This window comes from Lycorma delicatula, chromosome 8, assembly GCF_047948215.1.
Source record: "Lycorma delicatula isolate Av1 chromosome 8, ASM4794821v1, whole genome shotgun sequence".
Lineage (NCBI taxonomy): Eukaryota > Metazoa > Arthropoda > Insecta > Hemiptera > Fulgoridae > Lycorma > Lycorma delicatula.
Window position 1 is genome coordinate 141,226,180 of NC_134462.1, and position 25,344 is coordinate 141,251,523.

A 25,344-nucleotide genomic window follows, 5' to 3' on the forward strand; every position below is an offset into this window, starting at 1 on the left:
AGAGATTCTTGAAAGACTGCAGAAAAGAGTTGCCCACAAGAGATCAGCCATCAAAAACAACCGGATGCTGAATCATGACAATGCACCTTGTCACACTGCACTCTCAATTAATGAGTTTTTAGCAAAGAAAAACATTCCTGTTGTTCCTCAACCACCTTACTCGCATGACTTGAGTCCTTGTGACTTTTTCCTGTTTGCAACTTCAAAAAAAGACCTCAAAGGACACTACACTGTTTTGGAACGGTAAAAATATTTTTTTAAATGTAACCGACCATCAGGATATTCAGGTTTCTGAGTTCCAACACTACTATGAAGAGCGAGAAAACCGGTTGAAGCATCATGTGGCTTCCCAAGGGAACTACTTCAAAGGTAGTAGAATCTATATATAATTGGATTGTAAATAAAAATCTTTCTGAACCAGTCTCATTACTTTATTTACAGACTTCGTACAATATGCACACAGTCTCCTTCCTTAATCATATTCTGGTCACTGAAAAATTTGTTTCATATGAAATGACAATTTTCAAAATACATATTCCTTTATGTAGTTAAGTTCATTTTTAAATAAGATCTTTGCAGTAAGAGAGCAGGATGTGATAAAATATTGTAATATGTACCGAGTACAAAATACACTTGAGAGTGTAGTTTCAACTTTATGTATTCGATGCATTAAAGAATTAATAATTACATAATATTAGACATTTCTCTAATCTACCATTAAATTAGCTTACCGAATGCAAGCCTCTGGCTTAGATAATGACTGATAGTATCCAATGGAGAATCTAGTTTCTGAACAGGAATTTCATCTAGCAAACCAAGATTTTCAATCGATGGTAAATGTTCTTCACCAATATGAGCACTAACCTTACCTTTTAGATTCTCATAAAATATATCAGAATCCGATAATCCCAATAATGAGCAGACCAGTTCTCTCTGAAAAAAATTTGTAATAATAATACTAAAATAAAATATAAAATCATCAAAACCTGAAAAACTTATTCAAATAACACCATTAATTATCATATAAAGAGCTTCACAAATTTTCAGTTAAATAAAATAAAATTATTTAGTTTATACAACAAAACCGTACAATATAAAAATGAAATAAATTTTAATAAAACGTAACAGAAAATATTAAAAACTGACCCATGTTATTTCTGGTCCTTTTGGATGGAGACAGGGATGTGGATTAGGGTCAACAAGACCAAGTTTCTGAAGTGCTTGGATTGTTTTAGCATAACCTGCAATAAAATAAAATATAAATTTGAAGATCATTATTTTATGTATATATATATATATATGATATAGTATAACAGTAAAACCCAAATATTAAAAATTCAGCTAATTCAGATTTCTCCACAATAAAGATAAATATTTCTCCTCCTTAAATCAAAAGGTAATCCAAATAAGTGAAACTTTAACATAAATTGTTCAAGACAAGGTTTAAACTAATATATTCCAAAAAATAATTAAAACATAAAACCTACAACCAATAATGTTTTAATGCATCCTAGCAGTTTTGAAAATGAATTCCATTTTTAGGAACTTAATTTTTTTTTTTTTACTAACTAAAACTTTGTTATCATGAGTAGAATTGCGACGCAATTCTAGAATAGACGCAATTTTAACACGTGACGACCACTTTTATACATTTTACACACTTAACATAACAATTCTACTCATGACGACAAAGTTTTAGTTAATAAAAACAAATAAAAAAAAACTTAATTTCCTGAAGATGGAATTCATTTCCGAAAGCGCTAGGGCACATTAAAAGATTGTTGGTAAGTAAGTTTTATATTTTAATTATTTATTGTATAATCAAACCGACAAGCCGTATTTAATACAATTATACAAGGGTTATTATTTTTAAGGTCCGATCAGTCGCAAAGTAAAAACCCGCACAAAAATCAGATGAACCTTTGCGCATATGTGTTGCGCAGCGTCTCTAGTATGGCCTTCGATCATGCCACTTCACTTTAATTAGTTCTGAACACGCAGCTAGCACGTAAATATATCTACAACAATAGCATCTCCCGCCAAGTGTGAAGTGCGTGTGGTAATTCGATTTCTTCAGGCTGAGGGGAGTAATGCGGCTGAAATTCATCGACGAATAAGTAATGTGTACGGTGAAACTTCAATGAGTGACAGCAAAGTGCAACAATGGTGCAGGAACTTTAAAGCAGGACATACTAATGTTCATGATGCAAGCGGTCAGGGAAGGAAGCAAGTGTCAACCGATGATCTCGTTGAGCGAGTGGATGAGGTGATTCGAGAAAATCGTCGGTACACAATTTCCATATTGAGCGATTCATTTCCTGAAATTTCAAGATCAGCTCTCTACACCATTGTGAGTGAGAGACTTCAGTACCGCAAACTGTGTGCGAGATGGGTTCCCAAGATGCTGGCCGACCATCACAAAACAATGAGAATGGTTTTTGAACAAAATTGTCACAGGGGACGAGACACGGGTCCCATTTTGAAACTGAAGAAACAAAAGAACAATCCAAACAGTGGATGCATGCTCATTCTCCCAGTAAACCAAAGAAGTTCAAGTGAACCTTCTCCTACAGAAAGTGTATGGCTACTGTGTTCTGGGACCGGAATGGAGTTCTCTTGTGGAATTTATGGAACGTGGCACGACCATCACTGCAGCCTCATACTGCGTGACTCTTCAACATCTACGAAGGGCAATTCAGAATAAGCGGAGAGGAATGTTGTCATCAGGCATTGTCTTTCTCCACGACAATGCTCGGCCCCACACTGGAGATGTAACAAAGAAGCTCCTGCAGCGTTTTTGTTGGGAAGTGTTTGATCACCCACCATAGAGTCCGGACTTGGCTCCATCCGATTTTCAGCTCTTTGCTCACATGAAACGCTGGCTAGGAGGACAACATTTTGGCACAGACATCGAGCTGCAGACCGGCGTAGAAACACGGCTGAAAACACAGGTGGCTCTGTTCTATTACAAGGGTATTGTAGAGTTGGTACCATGCTACGACAAATATCTAAATTGGAGTGGTGACTATGCACAGAAATAGCGTAACTATGTAAATACTTGTTACAAAATAAAAATTTTTTATTTTCACTGTGGTTTTAATTTCGAGACCGATCAGACCTTGGAAAAAAAATATCCCTTGTAATACATTCCCTTCTTAACAAGCACAAAGAAAAACATATAACGTTGAGTTGGATTTTGATAAAAAAATAATTTAAAATTAACATCTTAATGATATCTATCCATTGTCCCTGTAAGTTAAATTACCATCATCTGATAAACCCAAAAGAAATGTCTAACCATTACCTATTTTATAAAAAACAAAATAAATACTAAATTACTACATGTTAAGGTAGTTCAGTGATTTTTTTAATTTAATTAATGTTATATCTACTCCAATTCATGTTTTAAATAACTTTTATATTAACATTTTTCATTATTCATTCATTAGATCTAATCTCAAGGTTACACTGGAAAATAAATGATAAGCAATAAGATTAAGATAAAGCATAAAATTAGGAAAGAATAGTCATTTAGCCTTAGGAAAAAAACCATATACCATTCTAATTTTATTTAGCATGGCCTGTAGGTATATATCATTTTAAAAGTTTTTTATAAATTATAATTTCCGCTTACCAACAATTATTAGTAGAGATTATGTTCTAGCACTTTTGGAGAATATTATTTCCATCTTCAGGAACATATGTTAATCAAATATATATTATAAATTTACTTCACATATTAAACTACTTTAGATTAAAATAACATAAAATTTATATAAAACATAACAATTGATCATCGAATAAGTAAAATCAAGTCATGTGTATAAGCATCTTGTCATTACAGGAGCTCAACTATTATGTTTATAGAATGAAATCAGTTTGGCCAACATTAGAATCAACAATTATTGTTTAAAATCTGAATAAAATATCGTTATCAAAATTCATTTGTTTGTTTATCAGATTGTTGTTATTTAACTATATATGAGTAATAATAGCAGATTTAGTATCACATTTAATTTTGATATTAATGTATTTAGGTATTATTATATAACACAAAATTTTTTTGTTAAATTCTATGTTTCCAATTGTTTTGTGAAGTTTTAATTTTATGTCAAAAATGTCATAGCCATAGTATTTTAGTTATAATTTAAATTATAAAACTATACAATTGAACTCTTAACTTCACAGCTCTTAGGATGGGTAGTATCACATCGTAGCCTATATGGTTTATTGACAAAAGTATGACAGTCAATGCTAGTCAAAAAACATAAAATAAAATGTAATTTTTTTTTTTTTTTTTTTTTTTAGTATTTATTCTACAATTTGGACTTTTTCCAATTTTGACCAGTTTCTTTAAACTATTGCATTTTTTTTTGTAATTAGTTTGATAATGATTACACATCATTAAGTGTTATAAAAAACATACCACTGAATCGTAAAGTGCCTCTAAAAACAGTATGTGCTTCTGCAGCGATGCCGTATAATTGTGCATAACGTGTACTGTCTCTATTAGGGAAACCTTCAAGAGCAAAACCAGGAAGAAAATCCAGATTACGGGCAGATTTCATTAATTCTCCACCAGCAGGTATTTCAATACTCTATAAAATAATTAAATTAAGTAGAAGAAACTATATAACATAATTAAGCAAGAAATAATAAAGATACAAATTAAAAAAAAAATATAAAATGAAATAAGTTAATGAGGTTGTACCGCTACAGACTAAACACATTTAGATCGTGGATACCGGTGTTCTTTGATGGCTGGGTTTTAATTAACCACACATCTCAGGAATAGTTGAACTGAGACTGTACAAGACTACACTTCATTTTACACTCATACATATTCACCCTCTGAAATATTATCTGAAGGGTAATTACCGGAGGCTAAACAGGAAAAAGAAAGAAAGACTAAACACATTTGCAACAAATAAAATTTTATGAATGAAATGAAAAAATGTAAATGTAGATTTAATAAAATTCTGTATTATGTTAGCAAAAGTTTACATATTTACCAAATTTTTACAAAAGATATTTGAAGTGAGCGCCCTGCGCAGTGATGCACTTTTGTACTGGAGTGATCACATTGAAAGTTACCTGATGCAAAACACTGTTATCAATGCTAACAATTTCTTGTTGAATGTCTGCCCTCAGTTCATCCATGTTGTGGGTATTTGATTCATAAACTCTCTCCTTCAAATAGTTCCAAATAAAAAAATTACAATTAGACAAACCTGAAGAACGCGGAACCAGCACCTTCTGCTGACAGTTCATTCTTTGCTGCTTCTATAAAAGCTGAATGAATGCAAGAATTGTTTGATGTGTGACAGTTGCTTTGTCTTGTTGGAAGAAGCCAATTCTTTTTCATGAATTATAACAGTGTTGATTTTTGTAAATTGTACAGTACACTTCTGTATCAATAGTCCAATTAAAAAAAATACATAGACTACAATTACCAGAAACTGTAGACCATATACTTATTTTCTCATTGTGAAGTGGATGCTCAAGCATCTGCGGAGGATTTTGAGCGATCCAGTTCCTGGTGTTATGTCTTATTTGTTGATTGTTAAGAAACAATTTTCTTTTTAATGATTTAGAATAGGCAAAATAACTCAAAAATGTGTTGATGGTATTTCTGATTAATTATAAATAAATAATTATTTATTTTTTGTATTTATTAATATATATTTATTTTTAATTCATAATGAAATGTTTTATATTTTATTTGAATTTAAATTAAGCAATTTGTTTAGTAATTAGATTACTTAATTGCGTTAAGCTTGTTGTTGGCGGCTGGGTTGTCTGGGCCTACGTATTTTTGTGTGTGAGTCACTGTGCTGTGGCCTTGGCAATGCAGCTGCTGATAAGAAACTCTCTAATTACCATTCTCGAGTGCGAGTTAATGTTTCACAGAGATCAGATGTATGCACTCCACAAGGGAGTTTTTTCATTGATCAGTAAGTTAAGGTGTTTTCCTTTTTTGTATAATTAAACACTGTGAATTTATCATTCTCTTTTCATTGTATACCAATATCTTACCCCGTAGATTCGGTCGGGATCAACTAGTGATTTACAGTCCACTTAATTAATTTAATTTACTATTTTTAAACATTCTTACCTTAACACAATTCATTAAAGAAACTGACAAGTTTTAACTTTGTGAACTATAAAATTATTGCATGAATGCAATTTCACAGTTCAGCACTCATTTTTTAATCATTTCAATCGTACTCCAAAACATATTTTACTGCATTAACAGTGGTAAATATACTTACAATAATAGGTATATATTTCTTGTAACCAGATGTTTCCATAACATCTGGAATAAATAAAAAAATAACATCTTGGGAGTAAAAGAATGTTAAGTAGGTAAGTTGTAAACAGTAAAAGTCACACTTAATTGATTCTTACAGACCACAAAAGTTGAACAATATTAGATACACCTTACCAATTTAACATATACTGTTCAAGATTTTTTTAGCTACTATCTTTAGCGGTCAATTTGTTAAAAAAACAAGCCTAATTACAGCTCAGCAGATGACCTTGTCTAATCTGTTTCAACACTAGTTACTTAGGTAAAAAAGAAAGCAACTTACTTGTGAATCAAATAAAAACTTTGCTTGTCCTAGAGTATTAAGAAGTACTCCACGTGGATTCCATGAGAATTTATAGCGCAATGGATTATCTGAAAATTCAGGAGCAGGTAGTCCTCCACAATATGAAATAAATGATTCAATTTTACCACCTGCTTGATGGACTTCATCAATACATTCCATAGCCAGTAAATGATCTATGCCAGGATCTAATCCTATTTCGTTAACAATTGTCACACCAGCTTCAACAGCCCTAAAGAATAAGAAAAAAATTATTTTTAGTCTTCTGTAATGATTTTACATAGCACTGAATTGAAGATTCAACTATAAATAAAGACATAAAAACCAGGAGTCATAAAAACAATCAGGATTTTGTCGTTTAAATTGGGAGTGTTGACAAATCTGCACTGTATCACTAATCGTTATATATATGAGCGTAAATAATTTTATAAGGGTTTATAAAAAATTCTCTACATTATGGAACTGGAATTGAAAAATCATCGATTATATAGAAAGATGGGTTATCTGGACAAAACTGAAAATTATCCTGATCAGAGGCATTACATCTGTGAATTGATTGTCCTATTGCTTTTCCCTCTGCTTTTCTTACCTGTAATTTCTTCTTACACAGACAAGCGATATGAGAATCGAGTCGGCTGCTTCTCTGGTTCCATCTGTAGAATCATAATGGCACCTTCCAGAAGCCAGCAGTACAGCTTTTCATTATTGGGCATCAGTAAGTTAGCCCACCTTTGTGTCTGCAGAACTGTCCATAGACTATCTCAAAGTAGTTTTAATATAATTTATAATCCAAAAAAATAAAAAACATGAATATTAAAGCTATGAATATAATTTTAAATAATTAATAAACAAAGATTAAATTTAAAACTGAAAGCTATTCGCTAAACCAAAAGCATTTAGACGTGTTTGAAAAACAATGTATATCAGCCTTACTTATCGGTCATCATTACATCAAGCTCAGTGACAAATTGAAAAATAAAAACTCGGCACACAAATTTAAACATCAATTTATGTTATCTTTTTCATTTTTTTTTCTTGGCTGGTAGAAGCTATTTAATAAGAGAAAACTGTCTAATACTGTTGATCTTAGTTACATTTCTTTAACCAAATCAACATTTTGGGTATCAATCAGAGGAGCAGAGATGCAATTAACAGATAAAATCAACGGTAAGCAGTTAATTTGACATTAAAACAAACAATTTACAAAAAAGTGGCCATCACTTTAACTCTGATTGCTGTCAATGAAGCTCCTTAAATATAAAAAAATAATTTACTTACTTATTATGTAATTTCATCATTTCAGGAGTACAGTAAGATGCTGTCACCATATTAGTTTTAGTTTTAATACAGCATTCAGCAACTAGATGGTGTAACTGATAAGGAAGTAATGACACGACTAAATCAGCAGTTTCAACAAGTGTCATTAAATGTTCAGGGCGTTTAATAACATCAACTAATACTGCTTCGACACGAGGATAATTCTCAGCAAACATATCCATTTCTTCTCTTAACCATGATCCTAAAACCATTTTGTGATTTTTATTATAGATTATAAATAAAAACTAATTTTAAGTCTAATTAATATAAGAATGAATCCCAAAAAAAAGAGTTAAAAGCTCAAATAATGAGATAAAATAGTAAGTTACCTTATTATTATATAATTTTTTTTTCCTAAGCCATTTTACACTAAATTTCTGCTGAATTGAAACAGTGTATATGAAACACATTTAAAAAAGGGCAACATTAATTTGTTGCTTTATAGTATTTGCTCGTCTTTCTTATAGGTGTGATACATGTAAAGCAATTGAGGTACAAGATGCAACAGTCACAGCTGTTTTCTCTGTAAGTACTGATGTTCACTATACAACCAGTTCTTGTGATGAACAGAACCTGAATTTTAGTGAGATAGACTACCTGATATGAATTTGAGCATTTGCCTCAGTAAATTAGGTGATGAGAAACAGCTCAATTTCTATAAATAAGCCTGGCATGAAATTTTATTATTTTTAATAATGCCTATATCATTTCTAGGGAGCGATTTTTTAATTGTATCAAATCATTACAATTGTTACAATTATGGCACTTTACACATATACATGCAGTATGTTTAATGTCAGCATTTTTTTTTTTTTTAATAAATACATGTATCTATTTTTTTCCTTAAATATTAAGTATATAAAAAAAAATTGCAGAATTAATTTAAAAACTGAACTTTATGAGAACAGTTACATTATGAAGTATAACATTCTATGAGTTATGGTGATGATTACAATAATTTTGTATATATTAACAAGGACATTTTAAAGAGTAAATGCAATTACAATTTTTAATTGATTAAATGTTGGTAATGCTTATTTTTGGTTTGATTAAGAATTTAAAATTTTTTGACATGTCTTGGCTGAATACGTCTCTTTTTACATATTTCTCTCTCTTTCTACACACACACACACACATGCACACACACACATACACACACACACACACAAAGAGAGAAAGACAGAGAGAGTGTGTTTCAAAAATGGTGGGCTGGCTATATTTTTTTCAGATTCTACTTATAAAATTACACAAAAAATATCCTTAGAAAAAAATGGTAATTTCTCCTTCATTCTCCCACTACCCACCATTTTGTAATTTTTATATAATAATTTATATCTCAACTTTGGATAGAAGAATCACATTAATATTTTGTTAAGTGTCTTTGTAATAAAGTTTTAAAATTAGAAAAAAATCGGGACTTAAATACCTTTGCAAATTACAAAATGGCAGCCATCTTCATTTTTCAATCCGTTATATCTCCATAAATATAAATTTTATCAAAATGCATGTTTATTGGCTAAATATTAAGCCTTTTATTTTGAACAAAATGAGATATATTTTTTTTTTTAATTAGTAAACAAATAGCTAAGTTATAGCAGAAAATTGATGTTGAATTTTGTGTCTGTTTTCATGTCCACCACTTTACATTCAGTTTGATTAAATATTAATTGTTTTTATTTATTGTTAATTCTAGTATCAAATTAATAGTATTAATTAGTATAGTATTAATTAATTAATTAAGTAAATTAGTATCAAATTAAGAAATAATTTTCTCACAATAAAATTTAATATTACATAATAGTAAAACAATTGATATTCATTTTTCACTTTTGAATAATTTTACACAGTGAATATTACTGCTGATCATGTTAACAATGTAAAAATGAAGCTATTTTCAAGAGGAATGGTGTTCAAAACTATCACAACCAAAGTATCTGGAGTGATGAGGTACCTTCCAAAGTAGCCATCAATAAAGATTTTCCCTGAACATATGGGCAGGCATTTTTAATGACTATCTATTGGATCCTGTCACTGTCAAATCATTTAAATGGAGAAAATTATTTTGCTCATTTGAGTGAAAATCTTCCACATGTTTTAGAAGACCTACCTCAACAATTAAGAGGAAATATGTGTTTCACCACAATGAAGCTCCAGTGTATTTCAGTCAGTTGGTATCAGATTTCCTACATGAAACTTTCCATGAAAAATGGATAGGCCACGGAGGGCCAGTGCCCTGGCTTGCCCGATCACCTGACTTAAACACTCGACTTCTACCTGTGGGGCCATTTGAAAGATATTGATTATTATACCCAACACTGAGGATCTTCAGCAGGGATCTAAAATGGATTTCAAGAAATTAGGAATACTCTTGGAATTTTTGAATGGTTAAGACAATCTCTCAGAAAACAGCTCGAGACTTGTATAATTTCTATTGGTGGAAACTTTGAACATCTCTTACATGTTTAAACAACTGTTAACTGACTATTTAAGTAAAAAAAGTATACTTAATGTGCTAGAACATTAACATAAGATTATTACAGGTAGTTGTTTTATTTTTTTAATTATTAGGTCTTTTATTGTGAGAAAATTATTACTTAATTTGACACTAATTTAAAATACTAGAATTAACAATAAATAGAGACAATTAATATTTAATCGAACTGTACGTAAAGTGGAGAACATGAAAACACACAAAGTTACAAAATCAGTTTTCTGCCATTGCTATTTGTTAACCGATTTAAAAAAATAACATGTGATTTGTTTCAAAATAAAAGGCTTCATATTTTAGCAAATAAGATACATTTTGATAAAACTTATATTTATGGAGATATAATGAATTGAAAAATGAACATGGCTGCCATTTTGTAATTTGCAAAGATATTTAAGTCCTGATTCTTTGTTAACTTTAAAAACTTTATTATAAAGACGCTTACCAAATAGTAATGTGATTCCTCTATTCGAACTTGAGATATAAATTTTTATGTGAAAATAAAAAATGGTGAACAGTGGGAGAATGAAGGAGAAATTATCATTTTTCCTAAGGATATTTTTTGTTTAGTAAGTAGAATCCAAAAAAGTATAGCCAGCTCACCATTTTACATTTTATAAACACCCTGTGTGTATGTGTATGTATGTATATATATGTGTGTGTGTGTGTGTGTGTGTGTGTGTGTGTGTGTGTGTAAGAAAGAAAGAAAGAAAGAAAGAGAGAGAGAGAGAGAGAGAGAGAGAGAGAGAGAGAGAGAGAGAGAGAGAGAGAGAGAGAGAGAGAGAGAGAGAGAGAGAGAGAGAGAGAGAGAGAGAGAGAGAGAGAGAGAGAGAGAGAGAGAGAGAGAGAGAGAGAGAGAGAGAGAGAGAGAGAGAGAGAGAGAGAGAGAGAGAGAGAGAGAGAGAGAGAGAGAGAGAGAGAGAGAGAGAGAGAGAGAGAGAGAGAGAGAGAGAGAGAGAGAGAGAGAGAGAGAGAGAGAGAGAGAGAAAGAATGAGAGAGAAAGAGTATGTGTGTGTGTTTCTAAATTTGTATTTATTTTAATAGTTTTTATTCACATCAGTTTTTTAAGAATTTTTTCACGACTAAATTTTTTACAGTTTTATGTTTCCAACAATCACATTTTTGACTTTAAAATAACATTTAACCTCCATTAAATTGGCAATCATTAAAAAGTGAAAAATTTTTGGGCCGAAATTTTTTCTTTATTTCAGTCTCTAGAATCCATTCCAAAAAATTATGTTCATTTCCTTACTTGGTGCAATGTAAATGTTTAATATTTATATTCGCAGAAGAATTAGCCCCAATCAATCCCGTAAAAAATCATCAATGGTGGAAAAGCGAATGTGATGAAACAGTGGCTATTTCAACAATCCCAAAGGATGTCAGAAACATCCTTCCAAAATCTAGTAAAACAAGGAAAAGAAACCACCCGAATTCTAAGGAGAATAAAAAGACAACACTATAAAGACACACTGAAGTCAGTAGAAGAAGAATTCATTAAAACACAGTCAAGAGAATACTACATAACTTTCAAAATTCAGCTCCAAAAATACAAACGTCTAACCCTACTAATAAAGATTGAAAATGGTAAACTGTCCATAACAATACTACAAAACTCCTAAGTTGCAAAGAACTGACAAAATTCCTAAACTTCAACACCAACACCACAATTACAACACCACCAGAAAACATCAATCCTCAAACAATAAAAGACGTCTACCAAACAGTGGCGCGAGATGAAGAATTACAAAGCAGCAGAAGAAGATCAAACTTTTGTAAAGATTTGGAAACGTGCAGGAAAATCAGCAAATAGTGCCCTTCGACAGCTTTTCAACATCTGGATCAAAGAACTACCAGAACAATGGACAACAGCCCTCAACACAAAAAATCCATCCACTACACAAAAAAGGGGACAAAACAGAACCTAACTAACAATTACAGAGAAATGTTACTCCTTAACACAGCGTACAAAATTCTTTCAAGAATCACCTCAACAGGATCAGTCCACAACTTGAGAAAGAACTAGAATACCAGGAGGTTTCATACCCTGGAGGAGATATCCAAACCAAATCAAATTCTGCAGGTAATAATGGATTACAACAGGAAAACAAAGAGAGACATGGTGATAACATTTGTAGATTGAAGAAAGCTGATGACTGCATCCATAGAGAATTCCCAGAATCCCTACTAAAAATTCTAAGACACCTCAGACTAGATATCAAATTAATAAACATGATAAAACTGACCCTCACAAACACTAAGACTAGGGTAAAATTCAGAGGTGAGTTCTTGAAATCTTTTGAGACCAAAATAAGATTACGCCAAGGCGATGGGCTATCACCGCTATTATTCAACTGCGCTCTAGTAATGGTAATGAGGGAATGACTAAAAAATGCCCCCAAAAGTAAAAATAGGCCGAAAAATCAAAACAAACTGTTTTCATTTCTCTTACGATTTAGCACTGCTAGCAAATGACATCAATGACACTAAATCACAGATATTAGAACTTCAAAACATTGAAAATAAAATTGGTGCCCAGAAATTATGCCCTGAAAACCAACACGATTAAAAAACAACAAACATGTAAAATATACTAAAAATAAAAATAAAAAATATATAAGAAAACTAAAACATGTAAAATAAACACAAATAAAAACTGTAATAAAATCAAAATAGTAACCCAATTTAAAAACTTTAGAGATATAGTAACAAACAATCTAATGAAAAAACAAATAAGAAGAAACAAACTAGCAAAAACTCATCCCAACTCCGTAGGGGGAAGACACCCACCTTGTGACATTACCGGTCGCCACACCACCCCCTCCGTTACAAGCCCTGAGGAGCTTTAGTGGAGGTCATATTTAGATTCTCTAACTGATTACATCTCACAGTCATCAGCCAGACCTCAGACAGGATGCTACCTAGGATGTAAAGCCTGTCCCCAGACAGGATGTAAAAGCCTAGGCAGACATTTGCATCGGTAAAATAAAAATCAAACTTTGTCTTCACGGACATCTTCACATCCAACCTAACATGATTCCATCAAACTAATTGACCGAAACCACAGAAGCATGGACCCCGTGCCTAGTCCAAATTTGACAGCACCGTTTGTGACTATGAATCCTCAGAAAAATAACGAGTTCAAAGTTAAATTAGTGCTATACTCATACTAATTGAAATTATGTTTTACGCAACATAGAAATTCAGACCTACAGCCAAATAAGTCGACCAATTTAGGTTACCTAACAAGGGGAACATAACCTCCTTGTGGTCTGCGCAGAAGCTGGGAACAAACCCCGCACCACCCTCCGGTTTATCATAGAGTCTCATGCAGCATTACAAAGTCATGATCAGGACTGCAACTGACAGAACGAAGCCATGCTCCCAGTCACACGGACTACCACACCCCAGCAGCATGGCCACCCCTACCAGCAGGAGCCCCAAATCAAATCACAAACTACACCAATATGACTGAGGCACGATACCAATGCACCTACCCCCAACCAATCCAATGTCTAGGCCGGAATCCTAGCCACCTGGGATCCTACCAGGATGAAATACCTCGATTAAACTCCCTCTGCAGACCAACACACCCCGCAAGGGCACAAAGAAAACCAGCCACTACAGACCACCCCTAGCGGATAATCAAGTTAATACGGAGATCCAGAAAGGAATGTATTCTCTCAAGTTGTCTAACAGTTTGTGAATGTTCGACCCCATATCGCGGACAGACGTAAAGGACGTGGTCCACTGTATCATCAGTCCCACAATCCGGGAATTGGCTCAAATCCACCAAATGAAACCTAGCCAAACTCGCCCGAAAGGTACCATGCCTGGAGAGAAACTGGGTAATATACCGATTGGAGGAAACCCATCCAATCACACCTAAATCAGACACTATAGGAAATATATCATGTGTGTAGTAACCTGTGGGAGATTCGTCCCACCTGACCTGCCAAGACGCAAGGTCCCAGTCTTCAATCTCCTGTTTTCGTTCTGATGTCAGTAGGTTATTTACCTTGAAAATGCAACATGCCTTACACTCATTAGCCAAGATATCTATTGGTTTGACTCCGGCTATAACACAGACTGCCTCCCACGAGTCTGTTCTACAACTGGCTGTTAACAGCCAGCAAGAGGAGTCGCTCAGCCCCCAGCAAAATCTCCACGTAACACCTAAAAACCAAGTGATAAGCCCAGCCAGGTGCTGCATATAGCATAATAGCCTCACTGATACCTTTGTAAAGGATATGCATGGTACATAATTCAACCACCATTCAGGATGAATGACTCTACGGATTCCATAAAAAGCATCAGCACCCTTTTTTGCACATACTTTACATGTTCCTTGAACTGAAAATTTTCATCAAGGATAACATCAAGATATTTTTAAGCCGTAACATACCGTATGGAGAGACCAGCCATCCAAACCTGGATTCGTCTGGAAGCAGCCAATTGGCCCTTAAGCAACATCACTGTGGTTTTCTCTGAGCTGAAAATCATCTTATGTTGGAGACTCCACAGCCAGAGTGTCTCACAAGCATGAGCAGCTCAAAACTTTACCTCGTTAAGCGAGTCCCCTTCAATCAATAGCAGTGCGTTGTCAGCATAAGCTACGACATGACAACCACATGGGAACCTCAAATCAAATTCTATGATCCAAAGAAGGGAACTCAGAGCCCTGAGGGCATCCTTTAGTTAAGGTCTTGCAAACCTCCGAGCCACCATCATGCATGGATACAGTCCGATGGCTGAAATAATTTGAGAGCACTTCTAATTCATTTCATGTACACTCACGCTTCTGCATCTGCAACAGGGGAGAGTACCGACATAAGTTATTAAATGCCCCTGATATATCCAGAAAAATCCCTCAGTGCCCTTGCCCAGTCAGTAAACATACTGGTTGTCCATCAGCAAATGATCAGTGACCAATCCAACATTAATGCGCAAATATAGGACCTTCTCAAAAATCTTACCAATCGCAGGCAAGAGCATTAGTGGATGGTAAGAAGAACTAACAGTAGGATCTTTGTCGCCATCTTTGAACAACAATATCAAGTCTTCACGTTTCCAACATGCTGGAAAGTAGCTGGCGAAGAGTAACCTATTATATATTTATAGTTAGAGGACCAAGAACTACTGGAAGTGCTCGAACAAGGAGTTCCACTGTGATACAATCATATTCAGGGGTCTTGTGCCTTGCCATATTGCAGATCAACTGATGCGCCTCTGCCTTAGTGATCTCAGAAGATTGTAAGTCGGTCTTGAAAATCGCGACTTCCTGCCTGACACGCTAGTGGTATGAAACATCAACCACCATAGTGTCACCCGGGAGCAAATCATTCAGCAAAATATTAAGGATACAGTCTTTATCAATTACTACACCTTCGCAGGTCGATAAAGCTGACAAGATGACATCTTTCCTGCGCTTATGTCCAAGGGATCTATACACAATGCATCATGGGTCCCTTGCTCCTGAACGAAGGAACACCAGGAATTATGATTGGAGAACCTAATGCTATGAAAGTACCTAGCCTTCCTTCTGTGGTAATCCGCAGTTAGGGCCACACACTGATCGGGAACACCCTCTCGTTGCGGAGCCCTTCTGTCAATTCACAGACTGCTTCATTGCTGTCAGATTTTGAGACCACCAACCAGATATATGTTATACTGTACTGTATATGTTATAAAATTATACTACGCGATGAAACTATCAATTAAGCTACCTCCATGATCAGTGATCCCATTGTGCCAGAAAAGCAACTTCGCATTAATATTGACACCAATAAGGATTGGACCATCACCCACAATATGAAGGATCCTATCCCATCTCACTAGATGTTCCTCAGTGGGATCCCTGCATTGGAAATATGAACTAACAACTGTAAGATTCTGTCCGCAAATTGTTGCAAGTCTGATCACAACATGATGTGCATCAGAAGCCTGCTGTATAAAGACATTATGGAACGATTTCCTGCACTGAATAGCAGATATAAAGGTATGTCCTACAAAAAACTTTTTCCAGCTGTGAAAGCCAAGTAGATCACCCCTAATTACATATGGATGCTACATAAGTACAACATTGAGGCTCCTTCCCTCTACAACCTCACCTAACTCAACCTGGACTATATAAGCACCCTGGGCATTAAGTTGACCGAACCTAACCATCTAAGGAATTAAAGTACAGCTCAACGGCCCTTACATAACAGCCACCCTCCTTACTAACAACTAGGTGCTCACGATTCTTATGCAATCTCTTACAGTTAGCACAAGCCGGAGCCTCGGACCTAGGTGAACAATCATCACGCTTGTGGTTCTCCTCACCACAATGGACATACACCAAGGCAAACTTACAAACTTAGCCCTGTGACCATAGCTGCAGTACCTGAAACATCTTTGGACATCCACGTACTCTTTTACTCAACAGGACCTTAAATCGATAAACAGTGTGCCTGCAGACATAAATTTTTGAAAGAGACCAGAGCTTGGACCTAGGTGAACAATCATCACGCTTGTGGTTCTCCTCACCACAATGGACATACACCAAGGCAAACTTACAAACTTAGCCCTGTGACCATAGCTGCAGCACCTGAAACATCTTTGGACATCCACGTACTCTTTTACTCAACAGGACCTTAATCGATAAACAGTGTGCCTGCAGACATAAATTTTTGAAAGAGACCAGAACCCTCTTCAAAGACTCCGTGATATTTCTGGGTATCACACACCTACCTGTTTTAAAGACCAGCCTGCAACCCCGCCGGAAGGCGACTTCATTCAACTCATTGTTCTGCTCCCTAATGAGGGACAACACATCCTCATCGATAAGACTACAGTCAATATAATAAACTACAATGCAGAGCCTATGCATTCTCTTCAGGTCTATTTTTAAATTCAATTGCTTAATCACAGTGGAATCTCTAATCGCCTGAATGGTCTCAGTATCATCCGCTACTACAACTAATCCCTTGTTGGTCTCTTTGATGTTTCTGATTTGAAGACCCTTCCGGTCACCCCAAAGGGCAACCTGGAGATCTTTCTTCAGCTGATTGTTGAAGACAGTCGAGCCCTCTGATCTGCTGACAAATGCAACTTCAGGTTTCTTAGACTGGCTGGTTTCACATCTGCTCCTAACCACTTCAGCATACCTATGCAGCTGCATCAGAGCCTGGGCCAGTTTCTGAACTGCAGTTACTTCCTTAGGCTTTGAGGCAAGATTTTCAAAATCCTCCACGAGAGCTGTGAAAGCTGCTCAGATGAGGCAATAATCTCCCCTTGGCAGTTGCATTGCTAATCTTGGGGTTTGCTAGATAGGAAAATATGCCATCTAGTTCCGCCAAAACATCATAGGCCAATGGGGCAGAGCTGCCAGGCCTGCCCTTCAATGAGTGGGTTCATACCCTCCCAGGTGGTCACCCCTATATCCACTTCTGAACAATCACTGTCAGAACCAGTGTTTGAGGAGGTCGAAGGAAAAAGTTCCGGCCCCCTCCTCCGGCTAGGTTTCTTACCTACCTCATTAACATCTGTCATGGTTGGAGATACCCTGACCTAACAGTATACGAACAAAATGCTCGCTGTATTCCTTCTACTTAGATGTTGGGCACAAGCCCACAAGCATGATGACTACCCGCAGCGAGCCACAGGCAGCTGGAGACCTTCTGTATTCTCCTGTCACTCTTTGACCTCTTCACTGCTACTGGATCAAATGTGTGAAATCAAAGATCAACACATCGTTACAGATTATGACCCCTGCTCTAAAAGAGCACGAGCAGGACTAAGGGTAAAGGCTCCTTTGCTCGTAACAGGGAGTTACGGCCAGGAGTCATTACCACTCTTTTTGCCGCAATGAGGCAGGTGCTCGAACAAATCATGTGCCGATATACTCTGAATCCCCGTGAAATGGATATGAATCATTTTAACAATAAGGGCGCAAAACCCATGCTGTCTGAGAACAGACAGCAAGATTGTGAAACTGGGGAAGGTACAAAGTCGACCACCAGCTCAAAAATAGAAATGAAAATAACAAAAGCTCAAAAATTAACCTGGTATGCTTACAATAACAAATGCCTATCAATAAATGCAAAACTAAGACACTACAATACAGTTATAAAACCAGAAGCCACTTATGCAGCTGAAACACTCTTCCACCTGAACAAACAATCACAGACACGAAGACTTCGGAAAATCAAAAGAATCTGTATCAATAAAAAGTACCAGAAAGACAGGCAGTGGTGAATTATGTCTGACAAAGTTGTGTACAAAGAGTTAGAACCCATCATTGATATCATGCATAAAAGGAGGCTAAGATTCTTTGGACATATAAGGATGTAAGATTCAAGACTTCTGAAACAGCTAGTACAGTACAATCTTAACTCAAAAAACACCAAGACCGGATTCAGATGGATCAAAGAACTAAGAGAACATCTGAAGGAAATTGGCCTTACAGCGCTAGACACCTCAGATAAGATAAAATTAAACACGAAAATCAAGAACAAACACTCGCTTCACACTCATAACATGAAGATTTTCAACATTAGGAAGGGCACAAAGATCAGAACATATGAAAAAGTACTGAGGACTACAAGTCCCAAACAGTCCCATTGAAGAGACTTGGATAACGAACTGACTAAAGTGATCCTATGCAGTCATAAAAGATAATAATAAAATACATCTTACTTTCGATAAATGTTTTTTAAATAATGAAACGTACCTTTACTATTTAACTAGACTCATAAAAAAGGTGGAAATAAAGTATTTAACATATTTTTTTTTATAATTATTTAGTTTAAAGTGTGCAATAATTATTATAAAAGAAAGACAAAATAAATTTGGAAAAAGAAGTAAAAGATTAAAAAATGTGAAACAAATAACAAACAAACAGGCATGTTGACATTCGGAGTCCACCACATCAAATTTTTTTAGTTTTGGCAACACAGATTTAAGTGTCTACTATTGCAGCTCTTTATATTCCTTTGTTCTTATGTTGACTATCAAGTTATAGTGTTGTATTTAGTGACTGCAATACCGCTGCACTGGTATACTGAATAACGGTATTTCGTGCTATTTTGCAATTTCATGAAACTGGTATTTTCTAAGGTAAAATACCGGCATTTTCAGTATTAGCTATAAATAATAAATATCTTTTTTATTAAAGGGTTTAATTTAACATATTGGGCATCTACTGTTATTTGAAATATGTATTTTTTCTCATTGATGTGGCAGTAACAACATTAATCATTTGCTGTCTCACTTCTGTTCCGATCTTCTTTCCTTGTCTGCGTAATGTCAAAGTCAAGTATCAAGCATGTATGAAACCTAATCTCACATTTAATGTTATCGTAGTGTTTTAAATGTTTAAACATTTAGATATTTTTTAAACTGATGAGTTCCTTTTTCACAAATAAATACACATTTTGTATTATACTGTATTGGTCAAAATATTTATATTTGTAAAGTATATATTTTGAGTTATTTATCCATAATGAATAATAATGACTTTAAAGAACAAAAAAAATCTGCCAATAATACTTTGGCTTGGTTTTACTATTTATATGATGAAAAAAATATGCAGGCAAGATGCAAAACATGTTCAAAGATTATTAAAGTTTTTGGAGGAAGTACAAGCGGACTACATACACATTTGAAAACATAACATAACATTCATTTATTGAAAAGAAAAGAATCCGAGACAATTCTAACTCACCTAAAAATTATATTACTAAACCCAAGACACCATAAATTACAGATTTTTTTTAATAGAAAAAGTGACTTTCGATAAAGTTTTATCTAGACTGACAGTATTAGATGGTTTGCTGTTCAGAGTGTTTTGTATTTCAATTGACTTGTGAAAGTCGTTAATTGCAAGAGGTTTCAAAAATATAACAAAATCTGTTAATACAATAAGAACTGTTATAAACAGTTCTTATATAGTATTAATAATACTTATTACAATTCTTATATAGTATATAGTATAGTAAGTGTGTTCGAAATTCTCTGAAAAAAGAATTAACAGATTTAAAATTAACTGGTACAAAATTTAGTCTCACATTTGATGAATGGACAAGAGTACAAAATAGACATTATTTAAATATAAATATTCATTTAGAAAAGAAAATCTGGAATATAGGACTTATACATATCTCAGGAAATACGCCAGGTACAAAATGTGTAGAAGTAGTTAACTGCAAACTGGAGGAACATGGATTATCTCTGGAAAAAAAATTGTCTGCCTAACTACTGATGGAGCAATGGTGATGAAAAAAGTTGGGAAATTGATTGATGCAAATCACCAATTATTTATGCTTATGGAATTCAACTTGGAGTAATCAGTGTGCTATACCAACAAAATCAAGAGCAGAAGATTCAAAATACTCTGGATTTAGAAACTTCTGATTCTAACTTCAAAAAGAGTGACAATGAAGAAAATAATAAATAATGAGGATAAAATATTAACCTACCAAGAATTGCTTCCTATAATTAAGAAAATTCCAAACGTTAAGATATTTAAACCTACCCTACTAAAAATACCGTTTACAAAAATATTTATTTACTGAAATGAAAAAAGTACTTATGCTAACGTTAGATTCCAAAACACACTGGAACAGTTTGTGCTTAGTGATGGAATGATTTTTGAAATTAAAAAATTCAATTAGAAAGCATTATTGACTTAAATTTATAAATGAATTTTTCCGATAGTGAATTCAATTTACTATCTGAAAGTGTAACAGCTCTGCTTCCAATAAAGCTGACTGTAGAGGCATTATGTCGGAAGGATTCCAACTTATTAACAGCGAATGCAAAATAAATTTTATGTTGCAATCACTTAAAGATAAGGACACGCCACTCATTATCTGAGAAATTAACATGGTACATTGAAAATTTGCATAGAGTGAAGTAGAAAATATTTTAAGATGTTTTCATAATTATAACAACTTCAAAAAAAGATAACAAAAAGGAAGAAAAGAGGCTAACAAGGTTAGATTTAATTAAGTTTTATCGTAAATTTCAACAGAAATATTTATGAAAAGCAAATACAAACCTACCCAGAGTAATTCGTTGAAGATGATGTTGATGTTAATATCAGAAAAGCATTGTCTCTTGAGAAGAAATTGCAATTAGCTACAAATAAAAAAAATTGCCACAAATAATAATACAAAAGTAATAAAAAAATAGATTTATTCAAAACCGGCAGACAAGGGACCGAATTGTTAGAAGATGAAGGACTTCAAAGTAAATATTTTGAGGAAGTACATCACTCATTAACAACAGTACTACCAACCAGCACAGATGCAGAAAGAGCATTTTCAACTGCAGGTAATTTTTGCACAAAAATATGTTCCAGGCTTAATGATAGTTCAGTAAATGCATTATGTTTTTTTACAATCACATTTCAAAAATAAACAGTCAATAAATTAGTTTTTTTTTCTATTAACAGATATTATATAATAGATTACACAACAAGATTTTTATGTGATATTATTTAATCTTAATAATAATAATAATAATAACACATGTTTTGTTCTTTTACTGTATTGCAATACTGTGGTTTAATGGTTTATTTTGTAACTCTATTTTTTTGTTTCTAATGGTATAAATTATTATTTTACTGTTTTTATTAATAATACTTGATTATAACATTTGTTCCTTTATTTTATATTAGCACATAACAAAATTGTTTATATTTTTATAGTTTATGCATTTTTTGTAAAAAACTAATATATATGGCAAAGGAAGAGCTGTGTTTTTGTACCTTTTTTTGAAAATTCCTAATATCAGTATTAACACCAGTATTCTGGTACAACGTTTAAAAAAAATACCGAATACTACCAGTAATGTATTTTTGATCCAGTATTGCAATCACTAGTTGTATTGCATTACTCTCATTTTTTTTTTTTCTGTGACTACTTTAATCGACATATCTCATTTTAAGATAAAATATGCCATGCACCTCATCATGCAAGTGTTTTTATAATTATCATTTTCTTTTTGAATGAAAAGTTAATGAATGTCTGACAGATTTTGTTAAGATATAAAAATATAATTAATGTTACTTTTACAAAAGGTAATGCGAGTAGTATAAGTGTTAATAAAACCGTGTTGTAAAAGAATGCGTTTTGTAAAAGAAGACGACAATATTAAATTAATAAAAAACACAGTGTTCATGTTATGATAGTAACAGTAATATATGGGTTTTCTGCTTTTATCAGTTTCATTATACATTAATACCCTAGTGGTGTACAGAATATATATACTATATGCCTTCTGACATTATAATTTAGTCATGCAAGCTACAGAATTAAGTATGTGAATGTATAAAGTATCCTGAGGCCAAGAATTTAAGGCACATATGAAAAAATTATAAATTTTAAAAACCCATGAAACCGTCTCAAAGAAACATATTTACTGCAGTGCCTGCTGGGGCTTATAACCATAAAACTAATTTAAGAACCTCCTCTGAGGTGCTACCTATGTAATTCAAAAACCGAATCAAAATCAGCCCAACCGTTTTAGAGAAACACATTTACTGCAACACCCCCTGGTGGCCTATAACCGTGACAAATGTCTAAGAACTTGCTCTGAAGTGATACCTATGTTAGGTAACACAAAAAACCGCATCAAAATCGGCCCAGCTGTTTTAGAGAAACACATCTACTGCAGCACCTCCTGGTGGTCTATAACCATAAAACTAATCTAAGAACCTACTCTGAAATGATACCTATTTACTGCAAAAAACCGCATTGAAATCAGTCCACTAGTTTTTGAGGAAAATGGTAAAACACACAAACAACCTCTTACCCAAAATACGCAAATACTGTCTCTGTTCTGTTGTGGGTAAAAATAGAAAAGAATGAAATGCATCAAATCAGTCAAACAATTGAATATAAAAATAATTTTGCTCAGAAAGGATGAAAATTAGTAAACGGTCTTATTTCACCTAAAAATATTTCTGATCTGTCGTTCAAATTATTTATATATTCTATTTCAGAACATAACCATTATTAATGATATTACCAATTTTAATTTGCACATTTTCTTCACGGTGTAAATATTCAACAAGAGGAGGACACACATGTCCAGCTCCAAGCACAAGAATTTGCTTTAATTGCTCTGCATCTGAATCCATTGAAAAATTCAACTTATGACGACCTCGTCTAGAAAATTAAAAAAGAAATTAACACAATAACTATAAGAGAAATTACATTTAAGCAATGAAACTAAAAATTGAATAACTTTTTTATGCGCTCACTATTAATTATCCAACAATTAGATGCCAATTAAGGTTTTCTTTTGACAAGGGTTATCAAACAATAGATAAATTCACTATTACTCAGTAATTAATCACAATCTCCCTACTGAGAGTACATATAAATGCAGGGTCAAAGTCACAAAAAAAAATACAGCAAGCAGTAAACTATTTCTATCAGATATGTTAAATCATAATAATAAAAACAAATTAGAGTACAAGAGATCAAAATACAATAAATTATCCTGATTACATGCCTACTGATTCTTTTATTATAATACTATGTAGAAGTTAATAAACATAAAATACATAATATCAGCATAAATAATTCACAATGAGGTATTTTTTAATTAAATTAACAGCCTAAGTGCATAGAAGGTACCCTGCAAAACTTTTTTGCTTTTGCTTCCCTGCAAAACTTAACGATCCAAATTCCCTTCTTGGTTAGGGTCCGAAAAAGTTATAACAAATCGACTCTAAAATTCCAAATTTTTAGCGTAATAATGATTCAAGTAATTTAACTAATGCGATTAAAAGAAAAAACTTTTTCCTGATCTAGAAACATAGAAAAAAAACAATAATATAAATATTACAAAAGCTCAAAATAAATAATTAAAAAAATTAAAGAAAATGGGGAAAAGGAAAAACCAGATATGGTCTGTATTATAAAAACATGTACTACTCAGAACAGAGAAGAATATACCAACCATGATGATAGTCAACATCAGGAGGACCTGATATGACACTTAACTGACACTAAACAAGATGAAGAAGTAAACAATCCAATTTTTCAAAACTACTGGTGTTTAAAAAAAATTATAGCAGGCTCTCAGTAATTTGTGAATATTGTAATATAATTTTAATTTAATTTTAAAATAAAAAATGAACTTTTCAATAAAAAAAATCTCACAACGACAAAAATTCAATATAAGTATATATAATCAACATCATTATGACTGCCTATGACATGGTGATTTATTGATACCATCGATTCAGGCCTTGTTTCGATTTGCCAAGTTGTTTCTGAACTTGGCAAATCATTCAAAATATATTTCATAATTATTCAAAATTCATGTACTTGACAAAAATTTTCTATTCAAAAAATAAAATAACTTTACAGGTTATAATTTTATAGCTCTTTTCATCTATGAAGTTATAGGTTATGCTACTAAAAGTTTCTGTACTTCCATGAAAAATAATAAAAACTATACTGAAAAATCACACATAATTGAACTATTTATGTTACAGAATGATTATTATGAAAATATAAAAAAATATTATAAAAACTGGCATTATTTGTTAAATAGCACATAAATAAATAAATATGATTTACAGCAGTGTTTCACAACCCGTCAGGCGCACCCCTCTAGGGGGACATGATGACACTAAATGGAGAGGGCACAAACATATTGAAAAGAAAATATTATTAAAAAAAGATTTATTAATTTACTGAAAGGAACGCATAACAAAATACATTCTGATATAAAAAAATTACAAAATACACATTTACACTATATAATACATTTATAAATAGGATTGTATCAGTACCGCACAATGTACTTAATTAACTTATCAATACTAAATTAAAAAACAGGTTTAATAATTATTAGTGACTCCCTTGGGCCTATCTTGCAGGACAAAGTTTTTCTAAGGAAGGTTTAATATTAGAAACAGACACTCT

The 25,344-nt window shown here is 33.3% G+C and overlaps 1 protein-coding gene across 2 annotated transcripts in view; it reads right to left on the minus strand.

Moving 5' to 3' along the window:
* Nucleotides 1–25,344, minus strand: part of LKRSDH (lysine ketoglutarate reductase/saccharopine dehydrogenase) — a 92,198-nt gene that overhangs the window by 10,242 nt on the left and 56,612 nt on the right. For both annotated transcript variants that reach the window (XM_075374307.1, XM_075374306.1), the window contains 6 exons: nucleotides 23,432–23,571; nucleotides 7,890–8,130; nucleotides 6,594–6,843; nucleotides 4,427–4,598; nucleotides 1,147–1,241; nucleotides 732–933 (listed from right to left, as the gene is read on the minus strand). In XM_075374307.1, the coding sequence (XP_075230422.1) occupies nucleotides 732–933; nucleotides 1,147–1,241; nucleotides 4,427–4,598; nucleotides 6,594–6,843; nucleotides 7,890–8,130; nucleotides 23,432–23,571 (1,100 nt within the window). The remainder of the gene's footprint in view (nucleotides 1–731; nucleotides 934–1,146; nucleotides 1,242–4,426; nucleotides 4,599–6,593; nucleotides 6,844–7,889; nucleotides 8,131–23,431; nucleotides 23,572–25,344) is intronic.